The sequence below is a fragment of the Salvelinus sp. IW2-2015 genome, linkage group LG33, assembly GCF_002910315.2.
Source record: "Salvelinus sp. IW2-2015 linkage group LG33, ASM291031v2, whole genome shotgun sequence".
Lineage (NCBI taxonomy): Eukaryota > Metazoa > Chordata > Actinopteri > Salmoniformes > Salmonidae > Salvelinus > Salvelinus sp. IW2-2015.
The window spans coordinates 33,203,858-33,223,846 of record NC_036872.1 but is presented as its reverse complement, the minus strand read 5'-3'; the positions used below and the strand labels follow the sequence as shown (position 1 = coordinate 33,223,846).

Here is a 19,989-nt window from a genome sequence, read left to right as displayed (position 1 = left end):
TATTGCGATTGGCAACGTTCATAAATTAGGTGCATTACCGCCACTGACCTCGTTCGTCTTTTAATCACCCACGTGGGTATAACCAATGAGGAGATGGCACGTGGGTACCTGCTTCTATAAACCAATGAGGAGATGGTACGTGGGTACTTGCTTCTATAAACCAATGAGGAGATGGGAGAGGCAGGACTTGCAGCGCGATCTGCGTCACAAATAGAACTGACTTCTATTTTAGCCCATGGCAACGCAGACGCTCGTTGGCACGCGTGAGCAGTGTGGGTGCAATAATTGAATAATATAGATTTCTAAATTTATTTTGCAATGCTCGCGCACGCAGTCAGCCTGTGAGCTGGAATGTGAAGCAAACTGAAGCTAGCTGCCCCTTTGCTTTCAATATATTTTGAATCCCTCAGTTACTTAAGGTTTCCTTTATTTTGGCAGTTACATTTGAAATGGCACTATTCCCACTACTTATGGCCAGGACACTGAGACATCACATTTCCTCATCAACATCCCTTAAAATCAGCAATTGACTGGACTGGTTCAAGTAAAATAAACCCAGTCCCTCTTAAGAAATGAAAACAAAAATCTCAATTTGCAGGAGCTGCAGGTAGACTGTACTCCCTTAGAATTCCAGATCCTCAGGCTCAGCGCAGTAGAGGAGCTCTAGCTTTGGGTATGGAGTGACTGAAGGGACAGAAAGCACACAATCACACCCAGGAAGAGAGAAATGGGACATACAGATCATACACCTCAAAATGCTCAATAACACTACATTGGCTTCTATTCATTAGACCCTAGGGGTAAAAAAAATTGCCAGATTTTATTATGCATGCAGTCTGTCCCTTATAATAGTAATAAAGGACTAAATGAAAAGGAGAAGAGGTTGACTGGCGACATTTTGCACACTAACAATAGCATAGAACAGAGCAGTGAGACGAGGATAGAAAAAGGAAATAGATACCATAGTCTCGTAAAGCGCATTGATTGTAAAGAACATCGAGTTTTCCGTCCTCTGGACACAGTGCGTCTGTTAAGAGGGAAATTACAAAAAAGAAAACAAGGGAAAGGAAAGGGACATGTGATTCCCCTTGTAGAACAATGATTCATGTTAGCAGAATCCCAAACAGCCAATGACAGGTTGCCAGTGTCTGAAAGCAAGGAGACCATGTGAGCAGTAAAGTCCAGAGAAGCTATAGCCAGTCATACTTCTGGATCAGCCATTCTAATAGAACATGCAAGGAGCCATAGGGAGTGTGAAGCGCTGCAGAGTGTTCCAAGTGTTTGAGCTGGAGCGTTGAGAGCTTGAAAGTTTTTGGAAGATCATGTGAAATGCTCAGTTAAGCAGACCTTGGTATGTGGAGGACCAACAGAGTAGGAGAGAGTGAGGTTAAGCCCAGAGAAAGGGGTTGAGGAGAGGCTAGGTGGGCTTGCCTTCTGAGGGGCCTGCAGCATGTTTAGGTTCGGCAGGTTGCCTGTGCTGCCTGCGTTGGTGGCTGTGTCTCTATGGCAGCCACTGGACTCACAGCACACTGGCTCTCTGTCGCTGGCCACTACATGCATGCTGCCTAGAGACCTGGCTAGTCTGGAGCTGCACAGGGAGCTGGCGGAGAGGAGGGAACGGGTTATTGGAACCATGAATGGCTATGGCTGGGTCTGTCCAGTTTACTTTACACACGTGCCAACTCTTTTCTGTATGACTGAGTAAACAAAGAGTTGCAACACAAGCCATTTAATATGAATATACAGCTAGTAAATAGAATAGTGCCCGAGCCAAAACTTAAGTTACACACACCCAATATTAACTTTCACATAAATCATGCACTGCTGTCAATGAAAGTAGTAGTCTGAATTCTCTAGGACGGCTCATTGGGGACATTGCCACTAACCTGCCCCCCACACTGTTGGCAGGCAGCGAGGATCTGGTTCTCTTCCTATTGTCTGAGGCATCAGGCCCACTAGACTGCAGGAGAATCCTGAAGCAGACACACAACTCACACTTTAATGGTGAAGCTCAACGTCCTCAATGGGTGTGTGTGTGTGTGTGTAGAAAGTGAGTGTGTGAGACATTCAGGATGTGTTTAAGTACCTTAAAGACTGCGATGAGGACCTGGTGTGAATCTTGTTCTCTTCTTGTCTGTAAATAAACACAAACACAATATTTCAACACCAACAGCAAGTGAGGGGGAAAGACAGGAGGAGATTGAGACCACAGCTTGGAGATGCAAAGACTGAAGGTGGGAGGGAGAGAGCAAACAGGCAGCAACTACAGAATATTCCAGAATTCTAAGATCATTGATCCATGTACATTTAATTATTCTTGTAATGCAATGGAACCTTCGTTCATTAACCTAAGGCCCTGAGAGGTTCAAATTAGTTATCCCCAACTTTAAAAGTTTGACGCAAATGCGAGCGGAATGTGAGGCAATAAAAGCATTGTTGTTTCCTCAGGTTCTGGAGGTCTGAGAGGTCAAATATAAAGCTAGTTGATGTATTAGAGCACTTAATTATTAATTTGATAAATATCTCCTTTGATCAATTAATTGAAGTGCAACATTCAGTGTTGGGTGGAAGGGATTTACATTGGCGTTGCAGCGAAGGGAACCATTATTCCAAAACAGAGATTCAAGGAGTGAAATGTAAAGGCTATGGTTATTACTTGCCATACTTAAAGTTAAACTCAGGACAATCATTGTCAGCCAAGGAGGACACAGCGTTATAAATAACAGACCATCGAAATGTGATTCCTGCCCTCCTCATTTTCAAAAACATAAACTTCCTTTGCAGCCAGGGGGTGACAAACGTGTAGCCGGTTTAGAAGAAGTGTAAAGTGAGGTGAGGATGGGGGGCGGGAGACAGGGCCAGGCACATAAACTGGTGTGGAGGGGGTAAATAAAGGAAGGGATACACTTACAGCATTCTCAGTTAGACTCCGGAAGGGGGAAGGGTTTGGGGGACAGACTGGCAGGAGAGCTCAGTGAAATCCTAACCCGTCTATACAGAAATGCAGGATGGAAGAAGGGAAGCCATACACAATCCACCACAGGGCAAGGCTACACAGGGACGAGAGCAGCATGGCTACCAACCATCTAAGAGGGGGAAAACATCCAACAAACAGAACAGAAACAAAAACATGAGAGAGAAAGGAAGGATCGACAGAGAATCTCACTTTTTCTCCCCCCCACGGACTGGGTCAGGCATAGCCAACAGCAACGCCCCATCATGAGTGCTACACATCCACTAGCCTGGGTGACAGACCCTTTCTACTAAAGCCATCTGGTTGTCTTGCTTGACAAAGTAAGAAAGTGGTATTATTACATGCTGAAACTGTTAGGCACCCAGGCTACATATTCACTAGCAGAACCAGGCTAACAAGTAAAGCCTTTTCACATTACACCACAGCAGAAAGGGGTACCTGCAAGGATTTCACTAACTACTCAAGTCTCACCTAAGGTCTGGCATTGATTTTAGACAACTTATTTTCCACAGCATGCTAAAAGTGTTTCCCAAACGGTGGACTGGGACTTTGACCCTATGCAGTGATAATAGCACCTTTCAGAGTCCACCATCTTCTGTGTTTGCAGAGTTATAGGCCTAAGAGTGGTTTAAAAATGGGGAAACACGAAAGCTTGCTTCTAGTTTTCTGTAAGACTGACTTCAATCAAAGACACAATGCATATATAGGCCTAGTCACCTGAAGAAAATCTTCATGTGTGTGTGATATATATATATATATATACACATACATACATACATACATACATACATACACACACAAAGTTGAAGTCGGAAGTTTACATACACCTTAGCCAAATACATTTAAACTCAGTTTCACAATTTCTGACATTTAATCCTAGTAAAAATTCCCTGTCTTAGGTCAGTTAGGATCACCACTTATTTTAAGAATGTGAAATGTCAGAATAATAGTAGAGAGAATGATTTATTTCAGCTTTTATTTCTTTCATCACATTCCCAGTGGGTCAGAAGTTTACATACACTCAAATAGTTTTTGGTAGCATTGCCTTTACATTGTCTAACCTGGGTCAAACGTTCCGGGTAGCCTTCCACAAGCTTCCCACAATAAGTTGGGTGAATTTTGGCCCATTCCTCCTGACAGAGCTGGTGTAACCGAGTCAGGTTTGTAGGCCTCCTTTTTCAGTTCTGCCCACACATTTTCTATAGGATTGAGGTCAGGGTTTTGTGATGGCCACTCCAATATTTTGAATTTGTTCTCCTTAAGCCATTTTGCCACAGCTTTGGAAGTTGTCCATTTGGAAGACCCATTTGCGACCAAGCTTTAACTTCCTGACTGATGTTGCCTCAATATATCCATATAATTTTCCTTGCTCATGATACCATCTATTTTGTGAAGTGCACCAGTCTGTCCTGCAGCAAAGCACCCCCACAACATGATGCTGCCACTCCCGTGCTTCACAGTTGGGATGGTGTTCTTCAGCTTGCAAGCATCCCCCTTTTTCCTCCAAACATAACGATGGTCATTATGGCCAAACAGTTATATTTTTGTTTCATCAAACCAGAGGACATTTCTCCAAAAAGTACGATCTTTGTCCCCATGTGCAGTTGCAAACCGTGGTCTGGCTTTTTTAATGGCAGTTTTGGAGCAGTGGCTTCTTCCTTGCTGAGTGGCCTTTCAGGTTATGTCGATATAGGAGTCGTTTTACTGTGGATATAGATACTTTTGTACCCGTTTCCTCCAGCATCTTCACAAGGTCCTTTGCTGTTGTTCTGGGATTGATTTGCACTTTTCGCACCAAAGTACGTTCATCTCTAGGAGACAGAACGCGTCTCCTTCCCGAGCGGTATGACGGCTGCGTGGTCCCATGGCGTTTATACTTGCGTTCTATTGTTTGTACAGACGAATGTGGTACCTTCACGTGTTTGGAAATTGCTCCCAAGGATGAACCAGACTTGTGGAGGTCTATAAAAAAAATTCTGAGGTCTTGGCTGATTTCTCTTGATTATCCCATGATGCAAGCAAAGAGGCACTGAGTTTGAAGGTAGGCCTGGAAATACAGCCACACCTCCAGTTGACTCAAATTATGTAATTTAGCCTATCAGAAGCTTTTAAAGCCCTGACATAATTTTCTGGAATTTTCCAAGCTGTTTCAAGGCACAGTCAACTTAGTGTATGTAAACTTCTGACCCACTGGAATTGTGACAGAGTGAATTGTGAAATAATCTGTCTGTAAACACTTGTTGTAAAAATGACTTGTGCCATAAACAGAGTAGATGTCCTAACCGACATGCCAAAACTATAGTTTGTTATCAAGAAATGTGTGGAGTCATTGAAAAACAAGTTAACGACTCCAACCTAAGTGTATGTAAACTTCCGACTTCAACTGTATATAGGCCTAGTCAACTGAAGAAAAGCAGCATAATATATATATACACATATACAGTGGGGAGAACAAGTATTTGATACACTGCCAATTTTACAAAGCATGTAGAGGTCTGTAATTTTTATCATAGGTACACTTCAACTGCGAGAGACGGAATCTAAAACAAAAATCCAGAAGATCACATTGTATGATTTTTAAGTAATTAATTTGCATTTTATTGCATGACATAAGTATATGATACATCAGAAAAGCAGAACTRAATATTTGGTACAGAAACCTTTGTTTGCAATTACAGAGATCATACGTTTCCTGTAGTTCTTGACCAGGTTTGCACACACTGCAGCAGGGAATTTGGCCCACTCCTCCATACAGACCTTCTCCAGATCCTTCAGGTTTCGGGGCTGTTGCTGGGCAATACGGACTTTCAGCTCCCTCCAAAGATTTTCTATTGGGTTCAGGTCTGGAGACTGGCTAGGCCACTCCAGGACCTTGAGATGCTTTCTTACGGAGCCACCTTATTTGCCCTGGCTGTGTGTTTCGGGTCGTTGTCATGCTGGAAGACCCAGCCATGACCCATCTTCAATGCTCTTACTGAGGGAAGGAGGTTGTTGGCCAAGATCTCGCGATACATGGCCCATCATCCTCCCCTCAATACGGTGCAGTTGTCCTATCCCTTTGCAGAAAAGCATCCCCAAAGAATTATGTTTCCACCTCCATGCTTCAGGTTGGGATGGTGTTCTTGGGGTTGTACTCATCCTCAAACATGGCGAGTGGAGTTTAGACCAAAAAGCTCTTTTTTGTCTCGTCAGACCACAAGACCTTTCCCATTCCTCTCTGGATCATCCAGATGGTCATTGGAAACTTCAGATGGGCCTGGACATGCGCTGGCTTGAGCAGGGGACCTTGCGTGCGTGCAGATTTTAATCCATGACGGCGTAGTGTGTTACTAATGGTTTTCTTTGAGACTGTGGTCCCAGCTCTCTTCAGATATTGACCAGGTCCTGCCGTGTAGTTCTGGGCTGATCCCTCACCTTCCTCATGATCATTGATGCCCACGAGGTGAGATCTTGCATGGAGCCCCAGACCGAGGGTGAATGACCGTCATCTTGAACTTTTCATTTTCTAATATTGCACCAACAGTTGTTGCCTTCTCACCAAGCTGCTTGCCTATTGTCCTGTAGACTCCCAGCCTTGTGCAGGTCTACAACTTTTCCCTGATGTCCTTACACAGCTCTCTGGTCTTGGCCATTGTGGAGAGGTTGGAGTCTGTTTGATTGAGTGTGTGGACAGGTGTTTTTATACAGGTAACGAGTTCAAACAGGTGAGTATACAGGTATTGAGTGGAGAACAGGAGGGCTTCTTAAAGAAAAACAACAGGTCTGTGAGAGCCGGAATTCTTACTGGTTGGTAGGTGATCAATATTATGTCATGCAATAAAATGCAAGAATTATCTTAAAAATCATACAATGTGATTTTCTGGATTTTTGTTTTAGATTCCGTCTCTCACAGTTGAAGTGTAACTATGATATAAATTACAGACCTCTACATGCTTTGTAAGTAGGAAAACCAGCAAAATCGGCAGTGTATCAAATACTTGTTCTCCCCACTGTATATAGGCCTACACACCTGAGGAAAGGCTTCACAATGTGTGTGAATACAAAATCACCTAAAATATATATATATATATATATATATATAAAGTAATAAATAAGTAAAAAATGTATTTTAAAAACTTCCAAATGTTGTCCCACAGAGAACACCAAGGGCATGTCACAATCACGTGTAGGCTACTATCATAAGTCTGTAAAGGTGCCTGTGGCAGATAGTGGTCAATTAAGGATAGAAATTGAGACTTACTGGCAATAAGAGCAATATAATTCCAAAGACAAGAGTACAAGGGACAGAAGAAGTAGCCTATGGTGCTTGAACCTTTACTACCACAAGAGTCCGASGGATTCTTCCAAGATAGATGTGGGTTTGGTTCAATAGAGGACTTTTAAACAGGAGGAAGCAAGGCTTGAACAGTACACAGGCACTGACCCAGTCACAAACACAATGGAAAAATATACATTTGCTGCATTTTACATTCAACCCGGCCCAATACATATTACACACATACAATACAGAGGCCATGCATGTCAAAGGTTAAATCATGCTTTTAGTCGTGCATTTGTAAAAAAAAAAAAACAGATCACACGTGCCCACAGTCAATGTTGCATTGTGCATTTTAGTCCTTTTCACAGAGAGAGAAAAAAAGGTAGCTAGATTATGATTCAGTTTATTAGGAGGTTAAGGTTTGGCCTGCGATTCACAGCATATTGGTGTATCCATGATGGAGAAACTCACATTCTGTCTCACATRAACAGTACAAGAAGTCCTACAGTGGATTCTCACCCTTGCTAGCCTGTGCAGATCAAAGCAGCACGTGCCAGAACAGGTGACCAAAATCATRAATCACATTATGCATCCATCCACTGCCTACCTTATCGTACCGCGGTCACCCAAAAGCCACACATCCATTGGCATGGCACAATTTAGACAGGAAAATGAAGCTAGTCAGACAGGAAGTGACATGCACTTACCTCCATTATACAAAACCTCACTTCCTCTCTCTCTGTTTTTTCCCCCCCTCTGTCTCTCTGCTACATTTTAAAATGCAGACACTCCAGACAGCACTCTGGCCACACGATGCCTAAGAGGCTCCAGCAATGTACTACCGCCTGCCTGCCACGGGATAACAAAACCCACAGCCATAGGTGTACACAGTTGCCTACAAACTGTCCATGTTGGCACCAAATGTTCCACAACAACAACATTCTCATTTGGATTCTCATTGGATTTGCCAACATGGGACCCTTTAAAATAGCAAATCTGGCACCCATTAAAATAGTAAAGTATGCCTAGCCCACGTGGGCTAGGCATACTTCACTCGGCATACTTTGAATGACTACTTTCAGTCATTCAACATAGCTAGTATAATCAACAATCATTTTGTGTTAGGATCCTGAGTGGCAGCTATATGGTATGGTTCTGAGGCAGTGCAGTCAGTGGAAAATAAGCCATGATTACTAGACCAAATACATGGCACAAACAGAAAAATCTGACTGTTATTTTAAGGTAATTAAAGCTGTAAAACTAAGCTAAACTCCATTCAACCCAAAGCCTGTAGAAACCCATAGTAGATGGGTATAATGGGCAAGCTATCTTGAGGCAAAAATCAAATACTTGTCACCCAAGAAGGCATGGTGGGGCTTGAAATGACCTGAAAAAAGGAAACCCTACAACAATATCAAAGGATCTCAAGTCATAATCCAGATGAAACCTCAACTTCCTCTAAACATCAAAATGACTTGGATAAGCTGACTACACAGGCTGCTCCTATCCCCCCCCCCCCCGAAACAAGTCAGTGTGATGCATGGTGGGAGTTGTAGGCAGATCAGAGACTTACGATAGGGAACCTGTGGATGTTCTTGCCTGCCTCTTGCTCTTCAGGGCTCGCAGTTTATCACCCTGGGTGATGCCATTCCTCTCCTCATCGTCACTATACTGAGGAAGACAGAAGACGGAGACAAACATTCAAAGAATGTGTAAAAAAAGAAAAGGAGATGAATACATTTGCTTACCATTCCCTCCCTTCTTTACGTGAAGGTATATTACATTTCTGCATATCAAATAAAACCAGAAAGGATTTCCAAAATTCTCACCAGTTCTGCCTCTTCCTTTTTGGACCCCCTGCTTTTGTTGCTGCCGTTGATAGTGATGTCATCAACCCCCGACAGTATTCTGGTGACGGCCAGCTTGCCGTTCTCCTGCTCGTTCATCTTCTCCCGGAAAACATCTCCCTCCGACCACAGGCTGATCTGCTTACTGCAGCATCGTGAGAAAAACAGCAATCAAGATGTACATCTCCCTACAAACATATTGGTTACTGATCAACAATTGACACTCAACTCAATCAAAGAACTCCCAGAACTGAAACACTTGAGTTGAATTGAGTTAGTGCTGGGTTGGAACAAAAGCATGCCTGTGACTCCCCAGGACTAGAGCTGGTGACCACTGATCTATACAGTAAAATCCGTCACAACAARGGATTGAATCTAGATAAAAATCAGACACATACTCTTCCACAAAGTTTTGTTGTGGTCCGATGACTGATCCAGGCCGGCAGATCCTCATCCAGGCGATGGCCTCAGACGCAGTCAGACGGTAGTGCTTCATCATGTAACAGCCTATCAGAGTGCCTGTTCGACCCAGACCCGCTGAAAAATGTCGGCATTGGTTAAATACATAGTTATTGATCAGACTTTTGGTGCAAATCTTACCCATTGGTTTGGGACAGAGGCCTACACATTGTGTTGGGGATATGGCCTCCAGCCCTCCACTCCAGATGGTATAAAGGATAACATAATGAGGTCTTGTACCTTTGCAGTGAACAGCGATAGCTCCATCTGCGTTCTCACAGATGTTGAGGAACTTCCTGACGATGGAGTCATTTGGCGTGCTTCCGTCCACGAAGAAGAGGTCGTGGTGCTCGAAGCCCATGTCAGTGAAGCGCTTGGCATCGTACATCTTCTTGTTGAGACGGACGATGGCTGTGATGTTGTGTTTCCTGAAATAAGGAAAGTAGGCCTCGGGGGCATGGAGAGGGTAACCTGGAGAGAGAACAAGGGTTTTGTAGAAAGATGCAATTGAAAAAAAATACATACAAAAAAATGTGTACACCTGAAGTAACATTTGTGCACAGATGTGTAGCTGAAGTGTACACACAGTGTATACTTGTAAAATGAACAATTATTTGATTACGGTCTGTGACTGAAATATTGCATGTTATTCGATATCCACTTTGCAAGTATAGGCTACTACACAGTTTAAGGGAGGTCATTTCCCAGTCATTCTCAGTAGGGAAAATATCCCAATTTGGCAGCATGTCCTTACTTCTCAGATTGCAGAAAGCTAATGTGGAGGGTTTCACATACCGTTCTCTATTTTGCTTTTTGGATGAGGGCCACTAAACGCTAAGAACTTCCCAGGAATAATCCAGTTGAAATCTCCATTTTCTGCTCTCTGCAAAAAAGAGATGTGGACAGAATTATGAATCACTTATTGATGTTTGCTCAAGTTGCATTCTGAAGTATGATAATGAAAACGGACCTCATAATGCTCGTATTCCTCCACATCAAACTGGGAGAAATCAAGCCAGCCAAACTGCAGAGCCTGAAGAGAAAATGAATGGAAGTTAGATTTCCATGCTCCGAATAAAATAAGGCAATATTTCTTAAATGTCATAAATGTGCAGATGCAAATTAACTTGTTAGTCTAACATCAGACTGACTGAAGCAGTGTACCTTGTATATGGCGCGCAGGCAGTCTAGAATGTTCAGATTGTACATACAAGTTCCAAAAGAGGCATCTCTGTTTAAAACAAACCAGAAACAATCCAAATCAACTCCATCTTTTTAAAGCATTCATACCACATGTATAAGTAGAGATGCACGATATGTCGGTGAACATATCGGAATCGGACGATATTAGCTAAAAATTCCAACATCGGTATCGGCCAATGTCTAGTTTAACGCCCAGATGTGCAAAACCGATGTCAAAGCTGACGTGCATACCTATATAATGTACATACATGACGTAATGACGCCACGTAAAATTATGCGCTACACGTGCAACACAGCATTCCTAACCTAGCCCACAATGTCTGCTGCGTGGATCGAGCAGTCAAGCAGTCATTTGAAAGAGTAACACAATTTCAACGAGACAAACCATTAAAGCCAAGATAATGGAATTAATTGCCCTTGACAATCAACCATTCTCTGTCGTGGGTGATGTTGGCTTTCACCGACTGGTCGAACACCGGTACACACTACCAAGTGCTCTGTTTTTCAGATGTTGCCCTACCGGAGTTAACACAGTAATAGCGTCACTGCTATTAGCTTCACGACATACATACTATGGAACACCGTTTGGGTCTTTGCGTGTCAAAAAAGATATAGCAGCACTGTCAAAGCTGTACAAAAAAGTCTGCAAACAAGCAAACACCGGCCACGAACGATGTGTTTACAATACCTACCGCCTTGGTAATAAAGTATAATTTGTTTGACCGCAACCTCTGGGGTAGCTCGCACCAATACAACAAACCTGAAAACAATGACCAGTAGAACCTGCAGTCATTTTCATTTTTCTTAGCAATGATTTAGGAATCCTTGTGAGTAAGTATTAGCTAGGTTGCCACTTGTTGTTCACCTATTGAAATTGAACTTCAGTTCATTAAAATGAATAGCTAGCCAGCTACTTAACCCTGTTGCCCAAAGCTAATGTTATAAGCAGCCAGCTAGCTTCATCGGGCTAGTGAGGTTTGACCGCACCAGGCTATGTGTTGTGAAGCTAGCCACAATAAGTATTAGGCACAAGTGGAATTTGCGGTTTGCCTTCAAAATAAAAGTCTGTAATGCAAATGATTACAAATAGTAGAATTATGCCCTACTTTCATTTTGAAGGCTAACCGCAAAGTCCACAATTTCTATTTTTTTCACCTTTATTTAACCAGGTATGCCAGTTGAGAACAAGTTCTCATTTACAATTGCAACCTGGCCAAGATAAAGCAAAGCAGTGCAACACAAACAACACAGAGTTACATATGGAATAAACAAACGTATAGTCAATAACACAACAGAAAAAAAGTCTATATACAGTTTGTGCAAATGGCACGAGGAGGAAGGGCAATAAATAGGCCATAGTAGCAAAGTAATTACAATTTAGCAAATTTACACTGGAGTGATAGATGTGCAAGTAGAAATACTGGTGTGCAAAAGAGCAAAAAGGTAAATAAAAACAATATGGGGATGAGGTAGGTAGATTGGATGGGCTATTTACAGATGGGCTGTGTACAGCTGCAGCGATCGGTTAGCTGCTCAGATAGCTGATGTTTAAAGTTAGTGAGGGAGATATAAGTCTCCAACTTCAGCGATTTTTGCAATTCGTTCCAGTCATTGGCAGCAGAGAACTAGAAGGAAAGGCGGAKAAAGGAAGTGTTGGCTTTGGGGATGACCAGTGAGATATACCTGCTGGAGCGCGTGCTATGGGTGGGTGTTGTTATGGTGACCAGTGAGCTGAGATAAGGCGGAGCTTACCTAGCAAGGACTTATAGATGACCTGGAGCCAGTGGGTCTGGCGGCGATTATGTAGCGAGGGCCAGCAGACAAGAACATACAGGTCGCAGTGGTGGGTGGTATATGGGGCTTTGGTGACAAAACAGATGGCACTGTGATAGACTGCATCTTGTTTGCTGAGTAGAGTGTTGGAGGCTAATTTGTAAATGACGTCGCCGAAGTTGAGGATCGGTAGGATAGTCAGTTTTACGAAGGTATGTTTGGTGGCGTGAGTGAAGGAGGTTTTGTTGCAAAATAGGAAGCCGATTCTAGATGTAATTTTGGATTGGATTAGCCACTATTGTGGCTCATCCTTACTGTGGCTAGCTTCACATAGATGGGTCCGAACACCATTAATCAAATAAGAACTGTCTTATAAATTAGGGTTATTTTAGATGACACCTAGCTATATAGTTAGCTGGCTAACTATATAGCTACTGAAACAGATTGTCGTTTTGCTATGTTTTTGGGGAAGAACATTGTTTGCATTCATAAGCAAGCTAGCTTTTTTTTTTTTAATGACCAGCACTGTAAGTGTGCGAGACAACTTTACCAGCATATGTATCGATGAATCGTTGTGACATATGAAATACGAGTGATAGTGTAATCAATGTGTAATAACTACATAAAAAATGTATGAACCCGTTAAATTATTATGTGACGTGCAGTTATAGTCAGGTCCTGATTGGTCAACAAGCTTATTTGACACGTCAAAGACGTAGAAACACGTCAAAGACATAGAAATCCTGGTTGAAAATGAAACGACTGAACAAATGAACAACGAAACAGCACAGCAAGTAAGTGAAAGAAATTGGTTTTGATTATGTTTTACTGGTAATGGGGACATACGTAAATGCCAACAAAATAACTTTTTGGTCAGTGTGGTGTGTGTAACCTTTATTTAACTAGGCAAGTCAGTTAAGAACAAACTCTTATTAACAATGACGGCCTACCCCAGCCAAACCCGGACAACGCTGGGCCAATTGCGCGCCGCCCTATGGGACTCCCAATCACGGCCGCATGTGATACCGCCTGGATTCGACCCAGTGACTGTAGTGATGCCTCTTGCACTGAGATGCAGTGCCTTAAACCGCTGGTCCATGTGTGTTTTTTAATTGTTTAACTTTACTAGAATGCTTAAAAGGCCAATAAAAATGTTAAATATCGGTTATCGGTATCGTTTCTTTTGGCAAGGAAAATATTGGATATCGGCCAAAAAAGTAATATCGGTGCATCACTATTTATAAGGTATAAATACATTCCAATTACAGCTCCAGACAGCATGATAAAAACTTAATGACATTGATCAATTGTCATAGACTACTTTCTAACATGTGCGCTTGAGAAGTTCCTCACTCTGAAGTTCTCCTTCAGTGTGTGTGTGTGTGTACCTGAAGGACAGGTAGGTAGAGTTCCTGGACACCAGTAGACTGTAGGCTTCCTCTGGCGTCTTCTGCAAATGCATCACCTTCAAACAAAAATGGAGAAACTACTAATGGATAGCAACATTTTAAATGAAGATACACAAGCACTTTTAGTGCACGGCAACATGTAATCCATCATGACTCAGGGCTATCAATGGGTATGACTTCTCTGCTGAGTGAGAAATACTTACTGCATATGAACCAATAAGATAGGCAGCATTGGCTTGTTTCTTATTATCTCCACAGGTATAGAAGACTATCTTCTTCTTTGCTAGTGTGAATGACTGCTCCAGATGTGGTGAAACGACAACAAAATAACACTGTTAGCCAGGTTTACAATTCTGCACATCATTACACACATCACTACTTGGCCTGGACATCTCTGAAATCTGAAATCAATGCCTTACAAATCACTCCCTGTTCTAAAACCCTGCCAACATTCTCTTCAGAATATACAAARATTACCCCTTCTCTGACTAGTGTGACATAACTTCTATTTGGTTAGGCTGAGAACTTGACTATTAACTGTCAGTTCTCTGTCAGCGTGTTTGTTGAGGTTGAGTTTCTTTACCTTGAGCTTTTTAGTGAGTTTGCAACAAAAGCGATAGAACATGGCCAGGTTGAGCGGGCCAAAGTCTGCATAGAAGCTGGGAGAGAGAGAGAACACAAGGCACAGGCAGGTTAGGTTGACTGTTAAAGCCAAGTTTCATTAGAGACTATTCAGAAAAGTCCAACGTTGAGAATGTTGCAGATTTTTTTGTTGTTGCATGATCACCTATTCTCTGTGACTTATCTACATTATATATTCATATGTGAGTGTTCTGTAATGTTGCGCCAGTCTTTAACTGTCCAATAGATTTAATCAATTAATCCACTACCCAAAATGAAGCCCCAGATGAAGACCTATGGGTGGAGACATTTATTGTGACAATAACCATATTTCAGAGCCTGTTTCACTATGTGAACTTCACTCTTAGCTGATGAACATTCATACACCACTCCTGCTATCAGTGTTCTAAACTTTTTATAGTGTTTTATTATAGCTCATAAAAACAATACCGTATGCCTACTATTAGTGGGACCAAGATAAGATACAATTAAAATTGACAACATGAACTCCCTTTCATGATTGAGAAATAAATATATTTTATTTTTATGTAAACTTTTCATCAGGGAGCCATACTGAGACCAAGGTCTCTTTTATAGATGACCTCCGAATTACAGAAAATACACACATCAAAATATTAATACATAATGCATCTGCAATGGCTTATAAAACTGACTGAGCAGATATCAAAACAATATACTAGTGAATTGCAAATGGCACAGTATTTTGGATATGGTCTACAAACATCCTGTAATATAAAGTACCCACTTCTCATATGACAGCTCTTCGTCTATGCAGAAGAAATGTCTGTCAGCTGTGCTTTTAATCTTCTGCTGCAGTATGGCGAAATACAGTTGATCTTGAGAAGAAAAAAWATATATACAACAAGAAAGGTGGTTTTAAAAGCTTTGCTTGGCATATGGACAGTCAAACAAACATACAACGTAGCTACAACTGAATGTMTGTTAATTGGGACAATGTATGGACAAAACAAATGGTACACATCCTACACGTCGCACGTGTCAGTTTGAATTTGAATTTCCCCCGGAAATGCCTCGACGGACTAAAGTCAACAATCTGCAGGTTTTGTTTGCTTTCAGAACAGCACTTACCTTTGACGATTTCAATACTTTTACTTGTGACATTGTCCTCGGTCATTCTGATAGCGACTTGAGCCAACAATAAGTTAACAAATCAAGTTTAACGGCAATTGCTTGCAGTCTTTACTTTATAGACGCACCTAAATAATAACTTAAACGTCTGTCATAGGCACAGACCAGCACAATAACATACACACTCAGTAGGTTAAACAAAATCTATTTTCTATATCCCGTGAAATTAAAACGCTCCACTGAAGCGAACTGCATGTGGTATAGACTACCACTCAAAAACCATAGAAAATTTGAGATAAAAAAAAAATTGCCTAGCATAATGCTTTGCTGGGCAAGGGCTATAAATGTGTCTGCCGTCCGTCTCAGTTAACGAAATCTCTCAAGATATACTGATATGACAAATAAAKCGTGAACTGGCTTAGCGATGAAAAATAACTGCCCGCATAGGAGAGGTGCTACGTACTCTGCTCAAACCGAGTTTTGAAGGAAACTCATAAGCGCCACCCTCTGCAACAATGTAACGCTCTCGCGTAACGTTATTGGTTCAAGGAAACTGTGAACGCTACACAGTTGCATGGTTGGCAGGCCAATCATCCTACATTCTAGCTTGAGGATTTTTAAAGTTCACTTGAGATTCTAATTGGAACGCTGCCCAAGCCGTTGCTTGGAGATTAGTTTCGCTTGGCCAATATAAATATATTTCCTACTTTGACGGAACACTTGTGAGGGATGGGTACGTTAGATCAAGCGATGTGTTGAATTCATTGCAAAAAAAATTCTTACCAAGCTATAACAAAACAATAATGTTTGGTTGGTTCTACAGGACTGTAGCTTATCACGCAGGAGGTAGCCCGACAAATAGCCTACAATTGACGTATTGTTACTGTGTGCAAGAAACTCAATGAAAAATAACAAGTGAGACAACTTCATTTAGTGCTGCTCGGTTTATAAAAACAGCCTAATTATCAGCCTTTTGATTCAGATTTATTTTAGCCTATGCTCATTTCGAGGTCATAAAGGATTCTGCATTCTCTGATGCTCATGGTCAATATAGAAATAGGCCTAGACGAAAATGAATAAATTGGGGTATATGTGATCTGACTGCAGCATTGGTCACTGCATTTACGCAGCAGCATAAAAATGCATCCAAATGTAAATCAGGAATAGTCACAAGAGGATCAGTAAAATATAACCTGCATCATAGAAACTCTAAATGAGTTGTTTTTCATTCAGGCTGTCATGTCTGACATGCCATCAAAAGGCGGACAACGTAGTGTCCCAACGATAATATGTAGTCAATACTGTACTTCAATGCGTTAGCGATTAGGAACCGATGGTGTCGCCATTTTAGGTCAAAACAGCTGCAGGAAAATCAATTGTAGGTCTAATAGTCAGCCACATCTTATTATCTGCATTCAGACACCGCAAGGCCAGGTAGCCTATTGTATTTGCACAAAGCTTGCTCTAAACAGAGTAAGTAGCCTACGATGGGATCCATTCCCCCAGTCTCTTACCTGATATTATACTAATGTAAATATCTGACTTTGGCTCCGCCTCCTCTCTCTGAGCTGCAAAACGCTTTTTCCTTGACTCGGGTCGCCTCTTTTCGCTTTTGCGCTTCATTCTCGCTTTTAAGCATGCACTGCCAGCATCTCCAAATCACGCAATAAGATCTTCTGTCTGCAGTGGGGTTGTCCTAGTTTTCGGTGCTTTATTTGATGCTCTCTTTTGCTCTTTAGCTACGGTGTCATCTGAAACGCAGTTGTTCGTTCTCCCCTCAGTTTTTCCTCTGGTGACGTCTGTGAACGGGCCAGTTTCTAAGCCCCACTTCTGTGACGTAAGAGGTTGCCAGCCCCTCACTAGTCACTAGTGCTACACTATGAAGTTGGGCTACTATTTAAAAAAAAACACACATAAAGGTTGGCATAGCCTAAATAGAATAGGCTGATACGTTATTACAATGTAATAACAATCTTTTTTTGAGAAGGTTATTTAATGGGGTTTTAGAGAATGATGTAGAATGAATGTGTAGAGGACTTGATGTCTGATGGGGTGATATGTAGCCTAAGCCTATTGGTGAGCCATTGAATTATGACAATTATGACCAAGATGCAGCAGTGAAAAAGAAAGTATTTTTTTATGTACATGATTATAATCAGACAATTAAGCATGCATCTCCAACACGGTGTCAAGCCTGGGTGGCTGACTGTTTTTTGTATTCAAAACCAAAAATGTACTATTGACATGAGATTAATGTTTTTCATCATGGCACAAAAACAAAGCAGGATACACAAGTGGGCTACACAACAATGATCTTTGGCTTATCACTGAGGTCCAGTGTGTGTTGTACTCCGGACAGCTGTAGCAACCAGTTGATGGGCATGTGGTCCAGCCGGTTCATATCAAAATGGGCAAAATGGACCTCAGAGCCTGGGCAGAATGACAGATTTGCACACTAATAGACAGAGCAGTATATTCACAACATATTCCATATTGGATACTGACCCAACTCAATTTTAGACAAATGTAAAAATTAAAAGGGATATACCACTGTGCATAAAACCTATAGAATAGCCCAAGATGTGAATCACATGCACTACAGTAGGCTATTTGTAAGCTATAGCTAATACTATCAACAACACTGTAATAGCACAATGCAGTTACCTGGGCCAACGATTATGGCTCCACCCTGCTGTCGAGGATCTCCCTGGAAGTCAAATATAGGGCTGGTCATGGCCCTCCACATGCTCTTCATATGGCCCACCAGCATACCTGACTTCACATGAGGGCTAGGTTTGGCTAGACAGACAGAAAATGTTTTATGTTTAATTTTATTACAGCTTTTATGTAGAGTAGACTATTGCTATTTCAGGAATACAACAAAAGACAGAATGAATGTCTCACCTGATTCCACAAACATCTCTCCTCTCCTCATCCCCAGTCTTTTGTATATGCATCTCTCTGGGTCGACGTATATGTCATGAGGGTAGCCAGTCAGTGAGCAGAACGACTACATCACACAGAGAAAACACACGTCAGACACTGCAGAACGACTACATCACACAGAGAAAACACWCGTCAGACACTGCACAACAACACAACAAACAAGAGCGTACAAGTATTATTGACATTGACATAATTGCAGAATGATACATTGAATATGACTACCTCAATATGATGATGAGATGATTGTCCTATAACAACCAGTCTGAGACCAGCTTCCTGCATTGAATATATGAAAACATTCATCAAGTTAGACATAACAAGTTATAGCCTATATTGTAGGCTATGACACATTTGTCACTAAAATCAACGTTTATTGGTTACGTTCACAGATGTTATCGCGTGTGCAGCGAAATTATTGTTTTTCTAGCTCCAACAGTGCAGTAATAGGCCTAATACCTAGCAATAAAAAAACAATACGCACATAATCCAAAAAGTAAAAAGAAAGAAATTAAGAAATATCAGAACGTGAAATGTCAGAGTAGGGAATAGTGGGTAAACATTATTAAAGTATCTAGATGAAAATTATACTTTATCTAATACTGCAAATGGTTTTCAATAAAGACAGTTATAGACTGAAGAAAGTAGCAACTGGAAACGTTTCCCTATTTGAAAACGTCAAAGAGAAAAATAACACTTCACCACTCACCTTTAGAACTTCCGCTGGTATTCTGCTCAAATCATCCACATATTCTTTGCAGGTGTGGCACAAGAAATTCTGTCGAAATACAGAGTTTCTTTAGGAATTTGAAGCGTGTCTGCTGTTATTCGTTCTAATAGTCTCCCCCTCTTTGAACAGTGAACATCTGTGCATGTCGTGTCCTCATAATCTGTCTAGTCTGACTGCGCTGAACAGCACGCTAGCTAGGCTACTTTGTTGCCTGCGCAGCGCTGCCAGAAGCATGTCGTTGCTTTTACAACTATTAGATCAAWATATAAGGTTTAGAAACCTAGCCCCAACGCCATAAATTATTCTGAGTGTAGGCTATGTAGGATAGTCTAAATGTTTTGTAAAGTGAATATACCGTAAAGTAGCCAAATATTTCCTACCCGAACAAAAATAACGACTGATTTCCTGTCTTGGTAAAACTCTTTGAAGAGAGTTGAGACTCCATGTCGGTCATAAATCAAACAGTCCTCTACATCCTCAAGACGAACATTTACGGGTGGTCTCTTGATCTCTCGATGATCCTTCGTTATTTGTTGCGTTATAGGTGGATCTGTCGCCATCGCAGCATTTCATGGTAGTTTAATTTTTCCAAGGCCGTCTGCCCATGCTATTTTGGGACTTGCCGTCGAAGCGTTATCTGGCTTCAGGTCAGGAGTAGGCTA

At 41.6% G+C, this 19,989-nt stretch overlaps 2 protein-coding genes across 8 annotated transcripts; both read right to left on the bottom strand.

Moving 5' to 3' along the window:
• Positions 1-176: 176 nt before the first annotated feature.
• LOC111957875 (dual specificity protein phosphatase CDC14C) lies at positions 177-17,445 on the bottom strand. 7 transcript variants are annotated; one of them, XM_023978935.2, is made up of 17 exons: positions 17,169-17,445; positions 15,311-15,401; positions 14,507-14,582; positions 14,127-14,219; positions 13,903-13,979; positions 10,703-10,769; positions 10,509-10,571; positions 10,334-10,421; positions 9,779-10,009; positions 9,478-9,616; positions 9,062-9,224; positions 8,806-8,903; positions 2,087-2,134; positions 1,887-1,973; positions 1,432-1,600; positions 962-1,027; positions 177-684 (listed from the first exon to the last, which is right to left on the bottom strand). In XM_023978935.2, the coding sequence occupies exons 1-17, from the start codon at positions 17,275-17,277 to the stop codon at positions 664-666; spliced, it is 1,686 nt and encodes a 561-aa protein (XP_023834703.1). In that variant the 5' UTR covers positions 17,278-17,445; the 3' UTR covers positions 177-663. The 7 variants fall into 7 exon arrangements, 6 of the variants coding, with proteins under 6 accessions (XP_023834703.1, XP_023834704.1, XP_023834705.1 ...); XM_023978936.2 differs by lacking the exon at positions 962-1,027 and having other exon boundaries at positions 507-684; XM_023978937.2 differs by lacking the exon at positions 1,432-1,600 and having other exon boundaries at positions 547-684.
• A 321-nt stretch (positions 17,446-17,766) lies between these two features.
• On the bottom strand, positions 17,767-19,989 carry prxl2c (peroxiredoxin like 2C). The gene is made up of 6 exons (XM_023979457.2): positions 19,708-19,989; positions 19,307-19,375; positions 18,823-18,876; positions 18,559-18,664; positions 18,319-18,453; positions 17,767-18,084 (listed from the first exon to the last, which is right to left on the bottom strand). Exons 1-6 carry the CDS (start codon positions 19,885-19,887, stop codon positions 17,954-17,956), a joined length of 675 nt encoding a protein of 224 aa, XP_023835225.1. The 5' UTR covers positions 19,888-19,989; the 3' UTR covers positions 17,767-17,953.

Coding starts and splice junctions, on each gene's coding strand:
- prxl2c (XM_023979457.2), bottom strand. CDS start 19,887: ATGGCGACAGATCCACCTATAACGCAACAAATAACGAAGGATCATCGA. Junction 19,376..19,707: donor CAGTCGTTATTTTTGTTCGG/GTAGGAAATATT, acceptor GTATTTCGACAG/AATTTCTTGTGCCACACCTG. Junction 18,085..18,318: donor AGCCATAATCGTTGGCCCAG/GTAACTGCATTG, acceptor CATTCTGCCCAG/GCTCTGAGGTCCATTTTGCC.
- LOC111957875 (XM_070437009.1), bottom strand. CDS start 17,277: ATGAAGCGCAAAAGCGAAAAGAGGCGACCCGAGTCAAGGAAAAAGCGT. Junction 9,617..9,778: donor TATCGCTGTTCACTGCAAAG/GTACAAGACCTC, acceptor GACATTTTTCAG/CGGGTCTGGGTCGAACAGGC. Junction 1,974..2,086: donor TCCTCATCGCAGTCTTTAAG/GTACTTAAACAC, acceptor TGTCTGCTTCAG/GATTCTCCTGCAGTCTAGTG.